Source organism: Pithys albifrons, chromosome 4 (genome assembly GCF_047495875.1).
Source record: "Pithys albifrons albifrons isolate INPA30051 chromosome 4, PitAlb_v1, whole genome shotgun sequence".
In the NCBI taxonomy this organism is placed as follows: domain Eukaryota; kingdom Metazoa; phylum Chordata; class Aves; order Passeriformes; family Thamnophilidae; genus Pithys; species Pithys albifrons.
The window spans coordinates 77825105-77851198 of record NC_092461.1 but is presented as its reverse complement, the minus strand read 5'-3'; the positions used below and the strand labels follow the sequence as shown (position 1 = coordinate 77851198).

At 43.5% G+C, this 26094-nt stretch overlaps 1 protein-coding gene across 1 annotated transcript in view; it reads right to left on the bottom strand.

Moving 5' to 3' along the window:
* ROCK1 (Rho associated coiled-coil containing protein kinase 1) overlaps positions 1-23807 on the bottom strand; it is a 91121-nt gene extending 67314 nt beyond the window's left edge. The window contains exon 1 of the mRNA XM_071554710.1: positions 22759-23807. Within this exon, the coding sequence (XP_071410811.1) occupies positions 22759-22851 (93 nt within the window). The 5' untranslated portion in view covers positions 22852-23807. The remainder of the gene's footprint in view (positions 1-22758) is intronic.
* Between the last annotated feature and the right edge of the window lie 2287 nt (positions 23808-26094).

Sequence of the window (26094 nt, the reverse complement as noted above, 5' to 3'; positions counted from 1 at the left end):
GGTGGCTTTTTCCAATTACAAGTCTCCAACATGATAATCAGTAAGGACTTTATCATATATAACACCACAACAATACAAGCCAGCTTACTTGGGATTTTCAAGTACAGTATTTCAAGACTAGAGGAAGGAAGAAAGGAAGTATTAGAAATTCATCAGAGTATCCAATACTTTTAAATTCAAAAATGTTGTTATTTATTTTGTTTGCAACTTTGTTTAGGGACAGGTAGATAAGTTTTCTGTGTTCCTTTCTAGTCCTGAGACTAAAGCCTGAGGAAAACTAAAGACATGGACTGCATATACCACGCTACAAAGTTTTATCCAACATTTCCACTCAGTTGCTCAAGCACGAGACACACATTTCTAACACACTTGGCTCAGGCATAAGACACAGACAGTGGCATTTCATAATATATATTCAACATCTAGAACTCTGGGTATTTTCACCAAGCTTATATACTGCTATTGTAAGGATGAAAAATACTAAAATGCTAAGAAATAACTGAAAAAGGAACTCTCCAAGCAACTTTCCCAGCTACACTGGCATGAAGGAGTAAGTCAACTCTTTCCTACTATAAATCTTTCTGCATAACACTTCAGAACTCTGGAAAAACACGTCCCCAACCAAAGAGGATGCTGTGTATTGATGTAAGTACTCCAAAGGCATGATTCTATTTTGCATTTAGAAGACGGGAGAAAACAAATCTTAGCCCAAAAGGAAAGAGAGCCAGGGCTGTCTGGACCATTGCCACTACCATGGAATCTTGTCAAAGTCTCTCCTGCCTGTCCTTACAAGGGAGCAAGGCTAAGCTTGGGCTGATTAACTTAATCTCTACCGGAGATGAGGGCAAGCAATATTTTTGTCACACCATAAAATCCTGCCATGGAACAAATCAGAGCACACTAACATCACATTTTCTGTTCCTCCTTCCCACAGACCATTTTGAAGAAGTGTCATTTAGCTTCGCATTAGGCAGAGAGCAAAACTGATGAACACGTGTTTTCTGCAAAATAAACCAAAAGCTTATGAAAGGCTGCTTTTTACTTGCACACAATTTCTATATTATTTCGCCCCAGTATCTACCTTACAAAAGCAATTTTCCAGTATCTAAGTTTTTTAAAAAAAGGTAATAAAAACACTATTTTGTTGAAAATCTACATGAAATAAGGAAATAGAAATACACTGTGTGGGGTGGGTGTGAGAGTGAGAGTGTGTGTGAGAGTGAGAGTGTGTGTGAGAGTGAGAGTGTGTGTGAGAGTGAGAGTGTGTGTGAGAGTGAGAGAGTGTCTGTGGGAGAGTGGGAGAGTGTCTGTGGGAGAGTGTCTGTGAGAGTGTGTGTGTGTGTGCGAGGGTGCGTGAGTGTGAGTGTGCGAGTGTGCGTGAGTGTGAGTGTGCGTGAGTGTGAGTGTGCGTGAGAGTGTGCGTGAGTGTGAGTGTGCGTGAGTGTGAGTGTGCGTGAGTGTGAGTGTGCGTGAGTGTGAGTGTGCGTGAGTGTGAGTGTGCGTGAGAGTGTGCGTGAGTGTGAGTGTGCGTGAGTGTGAGTGTGCATGAGTGTGCGTGAGAGAGTGTGCGTGAGAGAGTGTGCGAGTGTGCGTGAGAGAGAGTGAGAGACAGCGCGTGTGAGAGAGTGCGCGAGAGAGCGCGCGAGAGAGTGTGCGTGTGAGAGTGAGAGAGAGTGTGAGAGTGTGTCTCTGAGAGTGCGTGTGAGAGAGTGCGTGTGAGAGAGTGCGTGTGAGAGTGTGCGTGTGAGAGTGTGCGTGTGAGAGTGTGCGTGTGAGAGTGTGCGTGTGAGAGTGTGCGTGTGAGAGTGTGAGAGACTGCGTGTGAGAGACTGCGTGTGAGAGACTGCGTGTGAGAGACTGCGTGTGAGAGACTGCGTGTGAGAGACTGCGTGTGAGAGACTGCGTGTGAGAGTGTGTCTGTGCGAGAGAGTGTGAGAGAGTGCGTGTGAGAGTGTGTCTGTGCGAGAGAGTGTGAGAGAGTGCGTGAGAGAGAGTGCGTGAGAGAGAGTGCGTGAGAGAGAGTGCGTGAGAGAGAGTGCGTGAGAGTGCGTGTGAGAGAGTGTGCGTGTGAGAGAGAGTGCGTGAGAGAGAGTGCGTGTGAGAGAGTGTGCGTGTGAGAGAGTGTGCGTGTGAGAGAGTGTGCGAGTGAGAGAGTGTGCGAGTGAGAGAGTGTGCGTGTGAGAGAGTGTGCGTGTGAGAGTGTGCGTGTGAGAGAGTGTGCGAGTGTGCGCGAGTGTGTGCGCGAGTGTGAGTGTCTGAGGGTCTGAGAGTGTGAGAGTGTGTGTCTGTGAGTGTGCGTGTGTGAGAGTGTGCGTGTGTGAGAGAGCGCGCGTGAGAGTGTGCGTGCGTGTGAGAGTGTGCGTGCGTGTGAGAGTGTGCGTGCGTGTGAGAGTGTGCGTGCGTGTGAGTTTGCGTGCGTGTGAGAGTGAGTGTGTGCATGTGTGAGAGCGTGCGTGCGTGTGAGAGTGAGTGTGTGCATGTGTGAGAGCGTGCGTGTGTGAGAGCGTGCGTGTGTGAGAGCGTGCGTGTGTGAGAGCGTGTGTGTAAATATCACAAAAACAGTGCTCCAAAGCCCTTGTCAACTCAGGTAATGTAGTATCTACTACTACCCATTCATAAAACCTGAATGTTTACAAAACTTTGAGGAAAGCAGGTTTCCAATCTCCAATACTACAAAGTATCAACATGTGATATTTCAGAACATAACGAAACACCAGTAGCGTCAGTTCAAGAACTGAAGAGTTTCACACTTTTGTCACACACCCTACACTTCCACTTTACAGAATCTCTGCTGGACCAGAAAGCCAATTATTGAAGAACTACCTAAATAAATGTATGTTAACAATAATTTTGGAAACAGATGCTTGTTACCAATGGCAGTCATTTTATAAATGCACATATTTACTGAGCCTCAGAGACTTAAAAAGGAAATAAAAAACGCAGTTACATCTTTTGTGATATTCAAAATGCACTGGCATTGCAGTAGACTGTTATTACACTTAACTAGTCTCTGAATTACACATAAGCAATTTGATTTAGAAAAGGAAAAAACAATCATCTGACATTAGGAGAGGTCTGACAGCAGGAAGAATGAGTGCCCATACATTCTGTATACATACACTTCACTTCCACATATCAAACAAATAATTAACATAATCCAAAAAAGTGACCTACCACTTTCATTCAGGTTCACATTTTACAAATTGTTTGCTTAGCAAGGGAAATAAGAAGGACCAAAATCTCTTTCGCACTTGTGAATTCATGATGCAAAGCTCTACGCTTAAGACAACCAATGCAGCATTTCATCTAATACTGACAGGTAAAACACACTCAAAAATCCCCTTGCTTCAGCCAACACATCGTATGACTTGAAGAAAATAGGACGGACTTTTCTCTCTTTTCTGTAGATCAGCTTAAAGATGATGTCACATTCAAACGCTTAGAGCTTTCTTCATTGTTCCTTCCAATTTAGGTTTAAGGGACAAGTATGAGAACTGTTCTTTTCTTAGTAATTTTGGCCTTTTTTCTTACCTCATTAAAAAACCTCTTAATTCGTTTATTCCCTGGGAGATAAAATGACACTTAGTCTGGTTTAACAGACTCATTCAGAAGTGAACTTTCATAAATGAGAACACGGGGGAGACAACCATATCACTTATGATGTCATTGACTACACCTTTCTTTGTATAGACTGCTGTAAAGAGGAACACAGTAGAAAATTAACACATCTAAGAAGAGAGATGCTATTCCTTCTGAAAACCAATATGAAAGTTGATGGCTGTCCAGAAGAGGCAGAAAATTCAGAAAAAGTGAAATAGTTCTAAATTCTCACATAGCCTTTCTACACAAAAGTTAATGTTAACAACTGAAAATCTTCTGAACCTCCTACAGCCTGACTTGCTCTGTTTCCAGATGCTGCTCAATATCATGAGCATGTCAAAAATGTATTTTGATTTTTAATTACCTGCAGCACAATCTTAAAAAAGGCAGAGCCAAAATTAATATAATATAGCTTATATTTCTTATCCCATCCTCTGAATAAACTTGCTGCTTTCTGTAAGTGGGGAAAAGCAAACTTTTAAAGAGTCTTAAAAGACAAATGTGGTTTACATCTTCCTTTTTTTCAGGAGTCAACTACCAATACAATGTATTCTGAACAAGATGAAACACAACGAGAAAGGTGATGGCAAAGAGCCACCTAAAAGATACCCTGATGTAACCTCTTTTCCTTGGCATTCCAGTTACAGTGCTTGAATTTGCCTGTTTGGCACAGCAGATGTTGGAGCATCTGGTCTCTGCAGCAGCGAATGGAGGATGCCAATGGCCTTACATAACTGCAATTGAGACAAGACCACAGGCAATCGCTGGGAATTGATTTGCTCTTCCCACTGAGTTGTTCTGATGCATTCTGGTTTCATCCAATACAACTTCTGCTATTAATCTGCTATTCAGCTGCTGCTGTCTCCCCCCTCCACAAACCCAAGACATAAAAGGAAGGCTAATTTGAAAAGATCTGTGTTTAAGCACCACAGCTACTGAATGCAGAGGAAGGGCTGTAGCTGTATTAGATGCTGACTTACAGAGACAAGACACCACTGCAGAAATGCTGCGGCCTCACTCCTGATGGACTGACCTGGGCACTGTTGTTATAGATCACCTTAATACCTTCTCATTGTAGAAGTGAAATTCTAAAATGAATCCCTGGCACTCCTAAGTTTTATTACAGAATAATAATTTGCTGAGAAAAAAATACACTTGAGATCAGAGCACAGTCTGAGCATTCTTTTTTCTTCAAATTTCTTAGGGCTCCATCAGAAACACAGATTCAACAAACTAGTTATTTTCTGAAAGCATACTTGAAGCCATGATTTTATGCCCAAATAAACTGCATATCTTCATGTAGTAAAATTTAACTGCTTCTTGGCTACAGCTGACTGTATATGGTAACAATCTTTTATAATCCAAATTACCTGTATTACTTCCATACTCACAAAAAAGGATTACATTCCCTTTCCTTAAAACTTTATGCTGATTCTTAATTTGGAGAGTTCTATACAAATTGAGCAACTTCTCACCTGGAGCAATCATGAGACAAAACTTACTGACTTTTGTAAGAACTCCCATTAGCTCCAGATCATTTGGTAAGTTTTTCTTAGCTTAGCAGAGATATCTTTTCAATCTAAATGGATAATTGGAACTTTCTGATTTAGATCTTTGGAATATTTTTTTCCTCTTTGCAGATAAAGGTCATCTTCACTTCTAAAGTACTAATTGTCACAAAGAGAAAAGAATTAACTTTATGGGAGCTGCTTTTCCTATTTTTTTAAATTCAGATGCTATCAAAATTTACACTTGACATCTAGAGTGAAAAATATTAGGCAAATTACAGCAGTTTATATTTTTGTCCATTTAGAAACTAATTTTGTTGTGCATGCATTCTGTGGTTGAGTTTCCTCCATCTCTTGAGGCTGCCAGCTTTAAAGGTCATCATCCCTAAGTCTCCTTCACTTCCATCAGACTGGATCTGCTGTTACAAGAGAAATTCCATGCACATTGTGCTGCTCAGCAGACAACATATCCTGTACAGCGTTCCCTCAGAAAATGGGACCTTGACAGCCACAGCTGAGAAAGCAATTTGCACATACAGCACACATAATTACTTTATGGTTAACTAGTACTGCTGCAAACATATTGCTGATTTAAGAGCTGCAACAACACTCAGAAACCAAACCTAGAAAAAGACAAAGGAAAAACCAACCAGTGAAACCCTGCAGAGGTATTTTCTCAAAAGGCTGAGAATCACAGAACCACAGAACTGCCCAGATCTAGTGGTTCCACAAAAGTTCATCTGGCCCAACCTTTTATGCAAAAATGAGCCTCGATGAGACTGTCGAGCACTGTTGAGTCTTGAGAACCTCCAATGACAGGGACTCTGACACTCCCAATGCAACTTAACACTTCTTGCCCCTTGTTTTCTCCATGCTTTCAACTCCCCCCAAGCCTTTTCCAGGCTGACTCCTTCAGTTTTCCCTCACAAGGCAGGTTCTCCAGCCCTTTGATCATTGCAATCCTCCTTTAAAACCTCTCCAGTCTGCCAGTGTCTGTCTTGAATTGTGGGAACCAGACCTGGACACATCCCTCTAGGTGTGGCCCCCATGGATGCAGCTCAGGATCCAGTTTGCCTTTGTGGCTGCAGCCATGCTCTGCTGACCCCTGCTGCCCACCAGGACCCCCAGGGCAGCAAGGCCGCTCCCCAGCCACACACACCCGTCTGAACTGGGCCCTCTGGTTATCTCATCCCAGTGGGTAAGACTGCACTTGGCCTTGTTAAACTTCATACTGTTCTTGCTTGCCCACTCTTACAGCCTCCCGGGTCTCTCTATAAGAAGTTTCTCCCCTCTGAAGGATCCCACTCACTACCCAGTTCAGTGCCCTCTGCAACCTTGTGAGGGGGCTTTTAAATGAGGGGGCTTTTAAACCCACTAAACAGATCATTTAGGAAGACAGTGAACAGCATCAGGCCCAGCATCTGTCCTTAGAAGACCCCACCTGTGACAGGCTGCCAGCCTGAGTAAAAACCATTGACCATAAAGAGATCTTCTGATAAATTTTTAAACAGTATATATTTGATGTCTGACCAAAATTAACTCTGTATTAATTCGATTCTGTATTAGCAAACTTTATGTGGATTATTCCTTGTGCCATCCTGGTGTCATCACTCAGTACACACAAATATTCTCATCACAGTTCCTTCTAACAAAATCTAGAGCAGAAAATTATAACTGCACAGTATTGAAAACAAAGGCTCCTATCACTTTTTCCGAACCATAGAGTACTTCAAATGAATTTGCAGAGGTTTTTTATTTTAAAGAAAAATGCATGTCATGATTTCATGTTTTTCATGACATATAGTGTGGATACACACATATATGTACACATATACAAATACCTATACATATATATATATACACAAAAGTCTCTGAATGTGCTGAACATAAATCTTATTCATTTATTTAATTATGATCTCAAGTGATTAATGAAGCTTTTTGCAGAAAGGCTTTCCTGGAAATCTCTTAAGGACACCTTCAGACCTACAGTAAAAGCCAAGCAATAATTGCATATGAAGTCATTAATGCAGAAAACCACTACCTACTCAATATGTAAGGCTAACAAGAAGGAGAATTATTTCAGAGAACTCATGAACTTTATTTATTACAACCCTCAAACTGCTTAGGTCAATGGAACATTTTAGTGATCTTTCCCCCATTCCTCCTGGGATTACACTACTGGAAACTATGGCAAACAGCAACAGTCGCTGCCATACTGCTAAGCATTATCAGCTGAGCACTGGACACTGCAGTTCAACTGCAATTTAAAATGCACACATCTTCATTTTAACAGCTTCATATATAAGCACAACAGAGTTCCAATGGCCAGGCACTACTGTCATTTTTCAAATAAAAACATCAAATTTCATGAAGCTCCTCTTTAATTTGTCTACAATCTTCCCCCTAAAAAATACAAATCTCTACCACACGTTCAGTGTGAAGTTAGAAACTTATAAAGATCATGAACATTAAAGTTTCCATGTTACTAAATAAGCTGATGTATTGTAAAAATTTACATACTATAGTGAAGTAAAGTAATTTTTAGGCTCATGTACTAGTATGCATTAACATGCAGACAAAATAATTTTCTTTGCTTAAAAGCAGCATTTTGCAGTCCTAAGTCTATGCCCACATAGATCAGTTTCCCCTTGTCTGTGGGAACATCTGTAACTAAAGAAAAATACAACCCTAACTCAAAATTATAACCCTCTCAATTATTTTTGACCCGTTTGGGGAACCTGGAGAGGTTCCAGTCAACTGGAAGCTGGGAAACACTGTCCCTGTTTTCAAGGAGTGCAAGAATGGTGACCGTGGAAACTACAGGTCTGTCAGGCTCACCTCAGGGACTTTTATAGAAAATATTATTCTGAAAGCGACTGAAAAACACCTCAAGGACAATGGTCACAACCAGCACGGCTCCATGAGGGGAAAGTCCTGCTTGACAAACTTAATTCCACTTATGACAAGGTAACCCACCTAGCTGATTAAGGGAAGCCAGTTGATAGAACATTTTTGGATTTCAGTGAAGTTCTTGATACTGTCCCACCCACACTACCCTTCCAGACAAAATGTCCAGCACACAGCTGGATGAACACATCATGTGGAGGGTGAGGAACTGGATCATGGGTCAGGCACAAAGGGTTATAATGAATGGGGTAATATCAGGCTGGTGTCCAGTGACTAAAGGGGTTCCTCAGGGATTCATCACAGGCTCTGTACTCTTCAACACCTTCATTAGGACTCAAAGGAATACTCTAAGTTTGCCAGTGATACTATGACATAATGATACTGTTGACTTCCTGTAAGGCAAGGAGGCCCTGCAGAGGTATCTTGACACATCAGAGAGATGGGCAATCACCAACTGTATGAAGTTTAACAAAGACAAGTGTCAGATATTCATTCTCCACCTGGGGCAACCCTTGCTGTACACACAGAGGGGAATGGGATGCTGGACAGCAGCACCACAGAAAAGGACCTGGGGATCCTGGTCAACAGCAAGTGGAATATGAGTCAGCAGTGCCCTGGCAGCCAGGAGGGCCAACTGTGTCCTGGGGGGCATCAGGCACAGCATCACCAGCCAACTGAGGGAGGGGATTGCCCCGCTCTGCTCTGCACTGATGTGGCCTCACCTTGAATACTGTGTGCAGTTTTGGGCACCAGAATGTAAGAAATATACAAGGATATTAGAGAGCATCCAAAGAAGAGACACAAAGATGGTAAAGGGTCTAGAAGGAAGCCATACGAGTTGCAGCTGAGGTTATTTGGTCTGTTCAGCCTGGAAAGAGGAGACTGAGGGGAGACCTCATTGCAGGTTACAACATCCTTGTCAGGGGAAGTGGAGGGGCAGGTGTTGATCCCTTCTCTGTGGGGACCAGTGGCAGGACTCATGGGAATGGCACGGAGCTGTGTCAGGGGAGAGTTAGGTTAGGAAGGAAAGGTTCTTCACCCAGAGTGGCTGTGCACTGGAACAGGCTCCCCAACCCTGCCAGAGTTCATGAAGCGTCTACACAACATTCTCAGGAATCTTGTGTGACTCTTGGGGTTTGTCGTGTGTAAGGCCAGGAGCTGAACATCAATGATCCTCATGGGCCCCTTCCAACTCAGGATATTCTGTGAGTCTATCAAAATACTTAAAGGTCTGAAAGCTTATATTAAACTAGCAGTTTGTAACACACCAAAGAAGATGCAATGCTAAACAGACTCACACATTCCTTTTGACTTTAAGTCTTCCAGTGGAGTTTTTTTGGTTATTGATGTTTGACACATCTGTCCTTGTGTAGCTTAATGACTGCTTTCCAAATACCCCATGGTACTAGGACTGAAAGTTCTGTGCCGGTTCAAAAGAGTACAAAACGTAGCTTGGCTCTGTACCATCAAACCCACAAACTAGGGGGGATGGGGGAAAGTACTTCCTTATTTCAGATGCAGGAAACAGAAATTCAAAACAGCCTCACAAAAAGCCTAAAGAAATCAGGAAGCCCTGACTTAAGTCACTGTAGGCCACACAAACAGTTCCATTTCCAGAATCATCTTTAATTATCACCTTCCTAATTTCTCTGCTTCTTTCCCCAAATCTCTTATCTGTATTTATACCTTACAGACAGACAAGACTTCCTTTTTCACAAAGTGCATTTTTTTTTGCACCCTACCACTCCCCCCACAAGTGAAATCTGTTCTGCAGTTACAAATATTCCAAAGTAATGAAGGATGTATCGCAGTATGAAGGACACTGCACTGATGCTCCGTATTTGCTGATATTTAATTTAGTAAGTAGGAGGCAAGAGGATAATACAGCATACCAGTTTTGATTTTTATTTCTCTGTCTTTTCAGGAGAGACTTGACTGGTACTCAAACAAGAGAAGTATTTAAATCAAATGATTGACTTTCCACTTTCTCAAAGTCAAAAGGAAAGGATAAAGTTGCTTTATCAAACTGTTAAGAACTAAGTAATTTATGGTAGGCAAATATCCACTGCACGAGTTCAAGAATTAACTTGAGAGACTATGAATGGACAGGATTAGCATTACTGACAAAATAATTTCTTTTGTCAACTGCCCAAGTAGCCGCTCCTCCTCTTCATATCAGAACTCGATTACTTATTTCACGTCTACCGCAGAAGTAAAATAAAAAGTATCTGCGGAGTGAAGAACGTTAACACCCTGACAACACCCTTCTGTATTAAAAAATTAAGGAATTCTTGTGTTTTGCAGAGATGAGGACAATGGTATCTTGCCCAGTTTAACCATGCCCTCTTATGGTTAACCCTGCTTCCACCTTCTTCTAGATGAAGAAAGGAAGCTTAACAAATAAACCAGCTCATTTCTATGAGTTGCATTTCATGGTATCTGAAACCCATTTGGTGACTATGATGCAATTCCAAGGCAAGAAAGATATACAGGGAATTGTCTAATCTTAAACATAAGCTTTAGCTCCAAGTTGCAAATTACATGTTAAAAAAGATTGTGTCTTTTTCTCCTGTTATGAAAGAGGTAATGTTGATTCCAACTCCTCTGAGAAAATAAATATATTTTGTAAAAACACCAGATTACTTTTCAAAGTCATTCTTAAAAAACTCATCACTCCCTTTTTTTTCTTCACTTTTGCTAGTCCATCACTTCACAAGTCTTTTTTTTCAATTAAATGTAAACATCTGTGAGAGGAGTTATCAGTCAGAAGAAAGCCTATGATTTCATCAACTTGTTTCTACAATACACCTTTGTTGAATATTCTTATTTCCTCCCACAAAACAACAGTAATGCAACATCACTGGAAGGTAAGTTTGCTGATGCAGAAACACACAAGACAGACAGAAAGCAAAAGATGTGCTGCTTTGGGACAGCTGGACAACCTCTCACAAGGGAGCCTGATCTGAAAAAAAATCTTCAGCTGCCTATTCTGGTTAAATCTTGAATTGAAAAACTAAGTTTCTATTCACAGAGCATCAGAAACTTTGGAAAAAAACTCCTGTCCTGCAAATAATGGTTTTAATCAATCTTTTCTTTTATTTGAGTTATATATGAGTTTGTCAAAACTGCAATCAAAAAAGGGTATTAAAAAAATCCCCTTTTTATTTCCCCTAGAATTCATGGTTCTCAGACCCTTTTTTCCCCACGAACTTACTAAGAACTATGACAGACACTAACATTTATATGACAGAAACTATTCTTTATATGAAGGTGAAGTTAATCTGACTACTTTCTTTGCCAGGAGCTCAAAGAGGAGACTGACCAAAAGAAAAGTTCAAGGACAATGCAGCCAGTCTGAATCTTACCTGATGGAAGCCAAAATCTATTGTACAGAAGCCAGAAAGCCACATTGGAGTTGTTTACTGTCATTGCAGTCCCTGAACTGAAGCAGCTCCAGCAGCACCAGCCTCATGAATATCCCAATTTTACTTCTAATTGACATCTTTGCTTACATCTCAAGTCCAAACTATTGATGAAAATAGTATTATGTATATGTCAGGAAGGACAAAACCTTTCTTATGAAAGCCAGAAGGCATTTTAGGGCAGACGAGAAACAAAAGGATAGAAGACTCCTCTGATCTTATAGTCATCAAGAATTAAAACAAGAGACATTTAGTCCCTTCCTTATTCCAATCTAATTTGTCACGTGGAGTCAGTGAGCAGCTCTGATTGTGCAAGTTACTTAATGCAAGACCCCCTGTGTGTCACAACTCTATTTTTTACACAAATAACACAGAATTCCCATGAATAAGGTTTTCCTAACAAGAGTCTTCATAGCTTGATTCAGAGCCTCAGTGCAATTAGCTCTGACAATTTCTCAAACCATCTGATTTTACACGGCAAAACCACCACCAAACATTTTAAGGTCATGGCACATTGAAAAACCACATGCACAAAAAACAGTTTGTGGGGTATGAGAAAGGCTAAAAATAGCCATGAGCATTTTAGTAAAATCAGAATACAAAAGCTCTTTCTGGAAGCAAACTGATTCATTCTCTGCAGAGAAAATCTAGCTCTTTAATGACATCTCCAAATATAAATTCAGTGTATTGAAAAAAAAAAAACCACAACCAACCCAACAAAGAGCAAGCCAGTAAAATACACAATCACATCAATAGTTCAGCTTTCACTCCACGGGTCTTTATGGGCAGTTTCTTATTTCCAACACCATCTTTGCTCCACTAGTACTGGCAACAACAGTCCCTGTTTCAAAAGCCATGACAATTGTAGCCAACACTAGGAAACCAAAAACTTCAATTTCTAGTAAGTCTACCATTTGGCTGGCACCATTTTTGCTCTGAAGATACACAGCATGTAAGAGCATGTTTGAACGGTCACAAGATCACCAAAATTGTATCACTGGTACGCTGGCAATTTTTTGTTTAATTGCCAATGAACGTAGTAGCAAATTACATTGAAGGAGAACAGCTACCCACAAAAGACGTATTAGAGCAATAAACAAACTGACACTGAAGTGGCAGAATCACTTTTCCTCTTTGAAAGGGGAGAATAAATTCTCTCAGCTTAATACTGACAGGATTCTTTGCATACCTACAATCAAAGCTACTTTCTGAGAACAGATTAGTTTAATAATGTGTATGTGTATGCCCAAACTTCGCAAACGAAGATTTGGGAAGGGCTGTCCCCACGTGGGTGTGCCCTTCCAGCCTGCGCAGTGGATTTTAGGTGAGGCTCAGCGTGCGCAGAACTGGCCCCACCATTTAAGTCCTGAGGTTCATCTGCCACGGCCAAGCGAGCTTGGACAGTCCTCAGGACTAGAACCTACAGCACCCGGCATTTCCCAGGAGTCTCCCATCCAAGTACTAATCCGGGGCTGACCCTGCTCAGCTTCTGAGATCTGATGGGATCGGATGTCAGGGAGGCATTGGTATTATCAAATTTTATAACAAAGAAGTGCTCATGAGCAAATTCTATGATTCCACCACTAACTCTGATAGAAGTGCATAAAAAACCAAAGGTGTGAGGCATCAGTATTACCTCTATTTTCAGCTACAGCTTCATGTCCTGCCTGGTATTATTCCACACAATCTGGCATCTGCTAAAACCCACAAGGCAAGTACAACCAGCACTAACTCCTTGTCCTACTCCCAGCCTCACTCCTCCCTGAAGGATCTTCCCCATCCACTCCTACTCTATTATATCCTGGTCTCCTCCCTTCTTAAGTACTTAACAGTCACTTCACACTTGCAGTCAAATATGCTCCCAGATGTCAGCAGTGGAATTAACATGTTGGATGTCGTCATCCATACTCCAGGAAGATGGTGCTTGTTGTACTGACACCTTACACTTCAACTTCTCTGAAGTGAAAGTCTGAAGCTCAAGTCTCTCCTCTGGAGACTCTGCCTGAAAATTCCACAGGTAGTATGTCCTCTTCACCTGTCTCCCAAAGACCGGTTCCTGTCCCATCAGTATCAAAAAGTCGTCCACACTCCCATGCTGATAAGGAAGTCCTATCCAGCCTCCCTCACTGTCTGTCAGAAGGAAAATCATGTGTGTACACAGACAGAGAAAACACAATGGTACCCAAGCTTCATAATCATGGAACATGGAAGTGGCAAACTGGACATCACAGCAAGGCATTCAATCTTTCTTTTTCCCTCCAACAGAAAAATTCTACTATGTTTCAACTGCAGTAAGAAATTAAACATGAGCTTACCAATTCAAAGCAACTTCACCCTTAGATAGAAATCTTTACGCTTAAAGTCTCCAAACTTACAATTCACTCCATACAGAAAGTTCCTCTGGTCTCTGTGGCAGATGCCTTTTAGAAAATTATTTGGGCTACCAAGAGTTTTACTCACCAAGAAGGCCAAACACTTAAGAGAACTCAACAAATAAATAGCAAATGAGTACTGATGATTTTTCTGTTTAGTATTGGTGAATTTTATTTTCCGCTATGTGAAGCGTCAATCAAACAAGTGTACTGCTGAGAAGTGGGAAATTACAGATTGCTCAGAGAGGTTGTGACGTTCACCACCCTTGAGATACTCAAAAGACATTCCTGGCAACCTGCTCTAGGCAGCTCTACCAGAGCAGGAGGAGGAGGGACCTCCAGAGGTTCCTTCCAGACTCAATCATTCTGTGAAATAACTATCACTTGTATTCTACAAAATACTACTTTCACTGTGCAGATGGTATTAAATAGAAAAAAGGCAGACTTCAAAATTATCATCCAAAGTAACCAATTTAGAGAGAACAAACAAATCATCAAGCAGTAGCCAGTATGAGGTGAATGCCCTGACCATTGTTCCTTCACACTTTCCAGGAGGAAATAATCATTATGGCTACAAGTCCTACTAATCATCTGCTGAAAAACATAACTTCTCCAACCACAAAACAGGGAAAAATTTCCTAGCTGAAGTCTCCAGATGTCAAGAGAAGCTTCTAGCTTCCTCTTCTTCAAAAAGCACATTCCAGATGACATATTTAGTTTTGTGTAGTCAGGGGGGTTTTGCCATTATTTATTTGCTACAAAGAAGCTCAGCCTCCACAGAAACAGTATTTTCATAGCAGTCAGTGACTACATGGGAAAAAACCATCTTGCATTAATGCATTTTATATGTTGATATCTAACGTCAAGTTTTTCTCTGAATGTATTCATATCTTAGAATTTAATACATGTGAATATAATGCAGCACTATCTGAATACTGTGCACCTTTTAAGAGAAAAATATAGAAGACACAATTACTCAATATTTGCATAACTATTGGAATTCAAGGTGTTTCTTTTTCAAGTGAATACTATGACTCATGAAGACCCATAAGCAAAACCAAGTATGTATTCTGCTTGTGTTTCCCAATCAGTTATAAGCTCTGCTGCCCAGACACACACAAGCTGGAAACACATTTAGGTAGTTCCAATTCAAAATAAAGCCTTAGTTTGTGCAGTGTTTTCTACAGAGGTTTCCAAGCATTACACCATGCACTTAAAACCAAAAAAACTTTCACGTATTTCTCACCTCTGAAAGAAACTAAAACATTTTAAATGCATTCATTTTTAAGTGAAGATGCTAAAATAAAGAAATCTCTAGTTAGATTCAAATTAGGACCTACTAATAAAGAGATCTTACACGCTGTCCCAATGACAGTCTGTATTGTATAAATATTGCCAGGGAGTGGCAACCCTTCAGTTAGTTACAGCAAATCCTTTACAAGATTTTGAGTATCAGAGTAGACTTTGCCCTGTGCTCCAGTTAGAAGCTGGTACTGATCCCTGTGCTGGCTCTCCCCTCGCAGCACGGGCAGCTGACCTGACCCAGCAACTGGTGCCCGTCTGGACAGTCTTTAGGCAGCTGTAACTAAAGATGCACCACAGCATCTCACACCCTGCTGATGCTCGGCAGACTGCAGAGACCTCTGCAATGCTGACTACAGACTTGACTACCAGAGATCCAATCCTCCTCAGCAAAGCAAAACACCATGGACAAGAACAGCCACAAGTCACTTTTCTTCTTCACAAAGACCAAGTTTCAGCTCTTGTTCAATCCTTGTTAATTCAGGTGTTTATTTCAGCAGATTGCTGAGAAAGCTAAAAGGTAGTGTTATTCATGTTTACTTTAACTGGGTGTTGTCTGTATAAGGCCTGCAGTTACACCAATACTGTCTCATCATCCAGCAGGTTTTATTGCTGCTTGAATGACTGGACAAATTAAGGCAAAGAGAGATTAGTTTTCAACTATTCTCCAATTTTGTTCTCAAAGAAGAAAGTTCAGTTTTTCAGTATCTCCATTTGGAACTTCTTGACTTCTTGCAAGTTCTTGATGACAGTGAAGTTTGGATAAACAGTATCAAGAAACATCCACCAAAAAAAGTTTTTAATTACATGGTTTAAAACCTCTTAAACTCAAGATAAACATCCTGTATCATGACAAACATCTCGGTATTCTTTGGTAAGAGACCTTTTTATTTTTATGCAGCACTAAAGTACGTCCTAGGGAATTCTGCTTAAAGCAACTGTGAGGTTACCAACATCATTGCTCACAGGGCTTCTATGTATTTATTAAGTTCTCAATGAGTGGCTCCTGAAGCTAGTATTGTCCTCACAGATTTACAGACCAACAGGTTGATTTCCAATTTGTCCAACAAACAAATTCCAGGTGTTTCCCTCCTCCTTCCCTCTTCCTTCCCTCAAGCAACAAAAAACCCCGCTCTGCAGTTGCCAGGGAAAGTGATATTGTTTACAAATATTTTTACTTTGTAAGAGCATTTATAGTTTGGTTGAGTGTTTCATTCCTCTTGTTGAAATGTGTCTTAATATCAACTTTCTATTATCATTCCTCATTAAAACTTTTATAGGAAAAATAAATAATTACATTCCTACATAGCCTCTAGTTTTATCAGCAGAAGAATTGGCTAAATTAACTGTTATTTCTCTGTAAAACCTACCATACACCATGAAACAAAAGCTAACGTTTTGATAGTTCCACCATTTCTGTTAACTTTTTAAAGGCTTACACATTATTTAAAAAGACTTAAGACATGCAACCAGAAACAAGAAGGCACCAAGTTACTGTACTTCCAAAGCCAACTTAGAGCTGCATTTTCCCTTTAACATATCAAGTTATTATTTCATCATTAATTTAACATCAACCTTTATAGTACATAATCCCTAGTGATGAGCAGATAATATTAACCAGCAATTATATTTCTGCATATAAAGCTTGCATATGGTAACTTGAAGACGTGGAATTATATTTCTAGGTCAGCCAAAAGTCTTATTTTAGATCTAACTACTACAAATCACAGAATGGTTTGGGCTGGAAGGGACCTTTAAACACCATCTAGTTCCAATGCCCCTGCCACGGGGGGCAGGGATACTTTTCACTATGCCAGGTTGTGCAAAGCCCCATCCAACCTGGCCTTGCACATTCCTAGGGACCAGGCACCCACAACTTCTCTGGGAAACCTGTTCCACCCTCACAGTAAAAAAACTGACCAATGAAACCTGGCAAAAAGGTCACTGTGTCAGAAGAGATGGACATTCGGACAAAATCCCCGAGTCCTTCCCCACAGGGCTGCTCTCAAACCATTCCATACCCAGTCTGTACTGATACTGGTAACTGCAGAACCTTCTACTTGGGTCTAAAGAATAGTAGAAACATGACCAGGGAGATTTCATCATGATGCTTTCCCTTACTTTGAACTATCTTCAGACAACTTACAGCATTCTGAAGCTGACAATCTGCAAGTGTTCATAAAGTTCTGCTTCTTCTGTGTACAAGGAGCTTCTCAGATACCAAATTTTTCTAGCATTTTATCACTCAGATTCTACGAGCAGAGTTAATGTGGTTTCAGTGAAGGTGATTTTCAACAGTTATTTGGAGGTATGTATTGTTGCTGCAACAAAAATGGAAAGCTCTGGGCAGAAGATAAAACAAGTTTGTTGCATGCATTGTTCACTGTTGTCAGTTAACTTGAAGACACACTGCTCAACAGGTGAAACATTTGATATCTTTGAAGAACAAGACCATCAAGTCTGAAGCTTTAAAAATCAATTACCAAGGTAATTCGCCAAGTACCTGAATAACCAAGTGTCCACATAAACAAAGAAAACACTCTGAGTTATCAGCAGAATAGAGAAAGCACCAAAATACATTTTCATGAAAATTTACTACTTATTTAAAAAACAAAAGCACAGGGAACCTCAGGTTAGGATGTCCCATACCCATTCACTAATTACAGCCCTTAACTCCCCTACTCTCCAAAAACTGGAAGTCCATAAACCCCAAGGATTTCATAAAACATGGATTTATTCTAAAATTGTTGTCAAGCTATGCTAACAAATATTATTTTCCACTGCTTAATATCATTAATAAGACCCTTAGCTAAAGTTAATAGCTAGTTACTGACACTGCCTTTGGGCCTACTCAGCACGCCTGTGGGATTCACCAGGACCTGCCCACTGCACACCTTGGAGTGTGACCACCCCTCAGAGGCAGCTTTCACAGTGCTGTAAGAACTTTGGCCTCCAATCGGGATTCCTGGAGACACACCATTCACGATGCTGCTGCTTCCTTTGAGAACACACACAGAGTCAGTCTTGAGAAGAAGAGACAACGCAGAAAGAACTGTTCCTCACCAGTATCACCTAAAGAGACGTTCCACTGTGCCTTTGGTGACCAGACCTGCCTATCCCGTATCGGCCTTTTTAGCCACCAGCACGCTTGCAGCAAGCATGGGTAGTGCCCTTCTCAAATCTTCGTTCGCGAAGCCTAGCCATGATGAAGAACTTTTTCGGACTGTAGGTCTCCTAGTACCAAATATTCTGAGAAAAAGCACTACATGATGCTGTGACACATCATTTACAAGTATGTTGTGTTTCTTTTCTAGTCGCTACAGCAAGTGTAATAGCCCTGAATAACTCAGGTATTTGCGTATCCCCTTCTTCCTTCTCAGAATGGGTACCCTCTAGAGGAGGGAAGAAAAGGGATAACACAAACTGTTGGTCGCAGCAGGAAAGTTTTGTCCAGCTGCAAACAAGTCAAGATTTCGAGTAATAACTCCTGAAGTGTTTTGGCGAGTTCGACTGAGTTGGTAGGAATGGTTTTCCCAAGTGGCAACCAGATCATTGTATATTACTGAACACCTCTCCCTGTGATACACCCTGAATTTCCACCTGAAATCTGCTTGGTGGGAGGAATGAGGGTGATGGCCAGTGGTCTGGGATATGGGTATTTGGTTTGGGTTAATACTTAAATGTGTTGTCATAAATAAGCAAAGACCTTTTGAAGTGCTGCACCTCACCAAAGGCAGATGCTGTCCACGGATGAAAGTGAAGGAAAGTGTTCCAGCTGCTGCAGTGGACAGACTGTTTATGAACTCTTACCTCACATTCTGAGTTACATCTCATTTGCAATCTTAAGACTGAGAAGGTAGGAGATGGTGATTTCCATGGAGCAGCATTTCTATATTGATAGAACTCCTCGTTAATGGTTATTGATACAACAACTGCACTCTGTGTGTTTTCTTGTATGCTTTCCTCTTTCTTCTGTACCTTTTCCCCTTCTGTCAGATGGGTTCTCCTAGAGCTGCCACTACAAGTGTTAAGAGAGGTAGTTAAACCTGGTCCTAAAGGTTGGTCTGACGCCATGGGGTGGAATGTTACATGCCAGATCAGTCACTATTGGGTCAAAATCACCTTGTGATCATGCCTGTGTGTGTGTGCAGGGGGAAGGGATGGGCCAAACCTCACGGGGGTGGGGTGGCATCATATCCCTCATGGCAGGCTCCTGGAGCCCATACAGGGAAGCCCCAGAGCAGCTGTCAGTCACAAACAGCTCAGGAAAACTATAACACCCCACAGCTCCTGGAACCCCAGACCCAGGTTGGGATTGGCAGGGACAGTGAGAACACAGCCCCTGACCCTGGCCTGGGACCCCAGAGTGGATGAGGGGTCAGAAGCCCTCCTTGAGGGGTTTGGCCATAGAGACCAGAACAGATAAAACCAGACGAAATTCCCTAGAAATAAGCCCATGGCTTATTTTCTGTATCTTTTCATAAGGTATTAAAGAACCCTACATATATAAATATTAAAGTAATATTCTTAGCAGAGTCTGTGAGCAAACAGCCCAGGGCTGAGGTGTTACAGCCTAATTCAGGATTTGACCTTCTCAAAAAAATGACAGCCTATGTACGGCTTTCCCAGTCTGGGACTAAACCAAGTACATCCAAGTCCCAAAGAAACAAACAAATCTAGTTATTGACAGTGGCAACTGATTTTTACAGTTCTATTAGAGTTGCATAATAGAAAACAGGAAAAATAAATACATCTCCCTCCCGCACCTCAGCTTTATGGATTTCCTTCCTGCAGTATGCCAGTTGGAGTTATAAAGCCCTTGGTGTGCCTTTTCCACCTGCTCTGCTCTGTTGTCAGCACTCCTCTCCCACACCTTCCTGAACCAGTAACACATCTTCCTTTGTATCAGCCCCCACTCCCCACCTACTTTCTTTTCTTAGCATTCTCACACTACTTCACATATAAATTTAGAATCTTTCTAGCATACAAAACATAGCTGATCACATTTACAAAACCAAAAATGGTTACAAAACTGATTTAAAAGTTATTCCATGTCTGCCTTTTAGTCTGCAAGGGGTACAAACTTACAGGGAAGAGGAGTAAGACTAGAATTACAATGAAGTAAGGAATATTAAGGAGGATAAAACCATCCTAAGAGAAGACAAAGGCATTGCTGAGACTTTTCTTCAGGTAACCCTGTTACCTGAACCTAAATGAACCCAAAAATTTTAAACCTACATGTACAGAATATGAGATGTTAAATTTCAAGCACTTGTGTACCAGTTATTCATATATTTCCACTCAGATACAGAGTTAGCAAACACTCTTGCTCAGGAAAAGTGAAAGGAATTATAAGTAACATCAATTCACAACCTTAATCAAACTTAAAAAAAAAGATTTTAAATTTAAAAAGTTTTACTCAAAAGAAGTTTTTATGTAGTCTGATCAGAAAAACATGATTTTATTTTCTTTTTAAGTGTATCAGGTCTAAAGTCTGACAAGTTTCCCTCTTTAACTGAAAGCTGCAGGGAGGGGAATGGGGTGTTCATTTTAGAAGATATTTTAAGTGCAGATCAATTACACCTACACCTCAGCGTTTCTTCCTTAAAAGCACATCCACACAGATTATAATGGATTTGATATATAAGTAGTATCTTGGGCCAAGAATGATGCTTGCAGTGTGAACCATCACATTAAGAACTGGTGTAAAATATTTCAGCTATTCACAAAGTGTTAGTAAACTTAAATGCTACAGAAAAGAGCCCAAGAACAAGTGAAACAGAATAAAAGTACAGCCAGCAGAAAGACTGATTTATTGACCAAAGACATAAAAAATTTAGCCTACCAACTGATGTCCTTAGAAGCAGCACTGTCTTTTTTAATTGGCAATAGTTTAAAAGAAGTTTTCTAAAAAATTGTCACTTTAATGGACATTACAACCTGTGATGCAAACATGTTCTAAAACTTCAGAGAAGCATGACAGGAAGCACCCCAACAAGTTCATTCCCAAACTGACTACAGCTTAGCTCCTAATCGCAATTAAGATAACTGAAATGGGGCAAATCCTTAAACTGATTATAAGATTAAGGAATACAGTTAAAGATACTACTAACTGCACGTCTGATAACCTGTACATTCCTTTCTTTTACTGTAGGAGGGTCCTCGCAGAACAGCCATCGTTAAAGTAGATACTGGCAAACTGAGTCATGGTTAACACAAAGGCCTGGACTCTTAATTGACTCTATAGTCTTGATAGGTATCAGCAGAACCTGGCTGTAAAAGTGTCCAACTAGACAGTAGTCTTGAGTTATCAAAACTGACACAATATATACTAAGCACCAGAGGTCTGCTCTTTAGCTCTGGTTCTAAGATGTCAGATACATAAACTAGATCAAAAGAAGCAAGTTAACTAGAAGATGCAGAGCTATTTTCCCTCGTGGCAGCGAAATCCACAAGGCTCTCTTTTATCTAGGTATGTAGGCTTGACCTGTCAACACTTCAGAAGCTCACAAATCAGTAATAAGCTTGAGAGAGCACACAGCATCATGAACTTGTACAGATTCTTGCATTATTCTTTTAATCTCTCCACCACCTTCTGCTCAAGTGAACTTTCTGCCAAGAACCATGCAGCAGAAAAATCAAGAATGACTATTAAGAGCTATCTCCACCCCCACACCTTCCTTCCCTTCCAAATCCAAATGTCAGAGTTCATGCTAGGAACAAATTCGATTTATTTGTTCCTCTCTCTGACAACAGAATGCCAGGGGAAAAAATACACCAAAGAACTTTTATCACTTGCTACAAAGAAAATAAATCCTCTACTTCAGCACAAAAGCACGAATTACAATCGGTACTATTTAAGGTTATCTCTAGGCATATCTAAGGACACAGCTACGTCATAAAAATTTTGGTTGCATTTGGCATGCACTTTGCTGAGGTCCTTTTTATAATCAGAACCAAAAGATCATCCACTTCTGTCAAGCAGCTATCAAATGACATTGATTGGTTTTATGTCAGGAAATTACAGGGTTTGCTTTCTTATGATTCCATTATAACACTGACAACACTGGTGAGATCCATCGAACCATTAGATATGATGAAGCAGGGAAAAAATAAGCGAGCAGCCCTTTATCCCCGGCCTAGCCCTACCACTAGTTTAAAATGCATTTAAGCCCCTGCCCACCTGTAAGGGCACATTAATCGCGTTTTACACGTCGTTGATTCGCAGACTGAAGTCAGCGGGGCAGTGCTTAACCACCGCAAAAGAGGACGTCAGTCTTAGAAACCAAGTTTTTGAGGAGATACTTGCTATCAAAGCTATTTAGAGACTTCGGCTCAGACGCAGGACTGGCACTGACGAACTCCGCCCCCGTGGGAAGGCTCGACCGCGTCGCTGACAGTCGGGGAGGCACAGAAAGGTGCACTGAGCCAGAGATGACAAGTGCCAGGCAGGGCTGGGCGGGCGCCTCCTTGGCATGAGCCACTCTCTCCCAGCACAGAGACATTCACGCACCCTTGGCTGAGTAAACAAAACACCAGTGCGGAGCTGAGCAGGGCGGTGACTCAGCCTGGAGAGCGAGATTCGGTCCCACAGGGTAAGGAATTCGGGGAGACGGGACCGGGGGCCCATCGGCGATCCCTACTCACCAGCAAACAGTCCACGTTCACTTCGGATTTGGGGTCCTTCAAAGTCACGTCGATTTTTTCAAAACGAGACTCAAAACTTTCTCCCGTCGACATGTTTCCGGAGATGAAAAGTTTCCCTTATTCCAGAGCAAAGTAAGGTCAAAAAAAGGTAATGGAAACGTGTAAAAAAAAAACCAAAACAAAACAGGAACAGGCGAGCACAAAAGAGAAACCACCCGGGCTGTGCCAGGCTGAGGAAGCGCCTCCTGCGAGATCCCCTCAATCACAGCAGTGTCCGGGGCAAGGCCCCGCCGAGGGGGCGCAGAGCCCAAGGGGAGTCCGCGGCGAGCGGGGGACGAAGCCGCTTCTCCCCGCTCTCCTCCAGGCGCGCACGCAGCTTCCCGGGATGCTCACAGCTCCGCAGCAGCAGGTTTCCTCTCCCTTCCTCCTCTGCTCGGGCCCCGCCGGCTCAGCATTCCCATCTTCCCGGCCGGGGCAGCCGCCCTGGGATCCAGCGTAGCGGCGCCCGCTGCTCGCCCCGCTGCCGCAGCGCCGGCGGGCCCGGGCCAGGTTCCGCACAGCCGCTTGCTTTCCGGTGAACCGGAAGAAACAACAGAAAAGGGGGGGGGGGAAGAGAAAAAGAAACAAGACAAAAGCCTGCAGGCACACCAACAAGGCAGAAACGGATGAAAAAAAAAATTAAAACTTAGGAGAATCCTCTCATCGGCGTGCCTGAGCGCCGTGGGGCCGGTCGGTCCGTGGGTACGGGGCGAGTGCCCCCGCGGAGGGCGGACGAGTCACCTCAGCGGCGCAGCGCCGGCAGCAGCATCTTTCTTCCTCTCTCCTCCTCCTCCTCCTCGCCGCTTCCTGCCGCTGCCAACGCCGGTTCAGCTCCGCGCTCCGCCTCGCGCACGGGACGGCAGCCGGGCCGCCGCAGGACCGGCCCGAGGTCTGCAGCGTGCGAGGGGAGGAGGGAAGGAGGCGGCTCAAGGGGAGGGCAGAGCGTGAAGCGCGGCGGCTACGAGGGAACCTGCGGGAGCCACCAACATGTCCGCTTCTTGTTTGAACAGTCGGCACGGCGGCGCGGGGCGCATGCGCGCGGGGCGGCCCCGGCCCCGGCGCGGGCGGGGACGGGACGGGACGGGACGAGACGGGACGGGGCGGCGGGTGCTGCGCGCGCGCGGGGCGGACGGGAGGCAGGGAGGGAATCCCGGAGTCAGCCGCGGAATCGGTTGGGTTGGGAAAGCCCTCCGAGATCATCCGAGTCCAACCTGTGACCGAACACGACCATGTCAACTAGACCGTGGCACTTAGCGCCACGTCCAGTCTCTCAAACACCTCCAGGGACGGTGACTCCCTTGTCTCCCTGGGCGGCCCATTCGAGAGTCTAATCATTCTCTCTTGTGAAGAAATTCTTCCTAATGTCCAATCTAAACCTCCCTTGGCGCACCTTAAGACTATGTGCTCTCTGCTTGTCCCTAGTTCCCTGGCAGAAGAGGCAGACCCCCTCCCGGCTGCACCCTCCGTTCAGGCACTTGTAGCCAGTGACAAGGTCCCCCCGAGCCTCCTCCAGGCTAACCACCCCCAGCTCCCTCCGCCGCTCCCTGCAGGACCTGCGCTCCAGACCTTGCACCAGAGCGCTGCCCTGGGGCAGGAAGGCGCGGGAGGAAGGGAAGGGAGGCGGCCGGCGCGGCGCGGGCAGGGCGGCTGTGCCCGCCCCGGCTCGCTCCTTCCGGGCGCCGCTGCCCCCTGCGCCCGCCCCCTCCGCCCCGCCCCGGGCCGGCCGGGATTGCGCTAGACAGGGCTCCGTCCCGCCTGGAAAAGCGTGTTTTCCCGCCAGGTTCCCGGTGCCGGGGGGGATGTTGCCCGCCGTGTTGGCCCCGGCTCCCTGGAGGCGCTCAGGGCCGGTGGCTGCCCCCGTGGGGCGCGGGGTGGCGGGTGCCCCCCGGGGCCGTCCCGAGGGATGCTGCCGCCTCCGGGTCCGCGGAGGCCGAACGCCGTCCGGACACGGCCCCGGGCAGCCGGTGCAGGTAGGCCTCGGGTGGGCTCTCACCGGAGATACTCAAGAGCCCCTGGTGCCATGTGCTCTAGGACGGCCCTGCTTGAGCAGGGAGATTGGACCAGATGACCCTATGTATGTATGGCCAGCCTTCGCGAACCAAGATTTGGGAAGGGCTCTCCCCACGTGCACTTCCAGTTTGCGCAGTGGGTTTTTTAGGTGAGCCACAGCGTGTGCAAAACTGGCCCCACTGTTTGAAGTCCTAAGGTCCATCTGCCACGGCCGAGCGAGCTTGGATAGTGACAGGGAAGTCCTCGGGACTGTCACAGCACCCGGGGCTGACCCTTCTGAGCATCCGAGATCTGATGGGATGGGATGGCAGGGAGGCTTTGAACTGCCGGGGGACAGTCCCCACTGAGATTCGAACTCAGGTCCTTGGGATTCAGAGTCCAGAGTGTAGATGACCCACAATGATCCTTTCCAACCTGACCCGTTGTGTGTTTCTGCCCTGCTTGGTCAAAGGGACTGGAGAAGTTGACCTTCAGAAGTTCGTTCCAGCCACAGCTGTGCTGTGATCCTGTGTGCCTGGGAAAGGAGGGCTGCCTTCCCCAACACCAGAAGGTGGAAGCATTCCAGCTTATGTCCTGACAAGAGCCTTGTGCACGGTGCCAGCATTAAATGTGTAACCTGTGCAATGTGTCTGGGTGTTTCCAATTCAAACATTACCCTCAGACTTGCAGCAGGGACCTTTTGTTAAGTAGGGAAACAGAATCACAGAATCAGTTAAGTTGGAAAATACTTATGAGATCAAGTCAAACCTTTGACCAAACCCCACCATGTCAACTAGACCCTGGCACCAACTATCAGGCTTGTCTTCTCTTAAACACCTCCAGGGAGGATGACCACCACCTCCCTGGGCAGTGCATTCCAATGTTTAACCCTTTCAGTGAAGAAATTCCTCCTGTCCAACCTGAACCTTCCTTGGCACAGCTTGAAACTCCAGTAAAGTAATGATTTCAAATAGTGTTGGACAGAGGCCACTGTGCTGCTTCGGTTCTTTGACTTCCACTGCAGTTCCATAAATAGCAATGGCATTTTTACAAAGATCACTAAAAATTGCATAAATAATGTCAAGTCATTAATCTCTGGTCACGGAACAGTTGCCAATGGCAAACCTGAATCGCTAGCAGTATGAGTTACTTTCAGTGATTGAGGAACAAATGTATAGCCAAGTGCTAGAGCATTTTAGCTATTCAATCTTGGATGTCAGTACTTGCTATTTTGCTTTATTCATGGGAAGAAAAAAAGAAGTTACATTCTATGTTTTGCTTTTTCTTGTCCACAGCTGCCTGCGTATT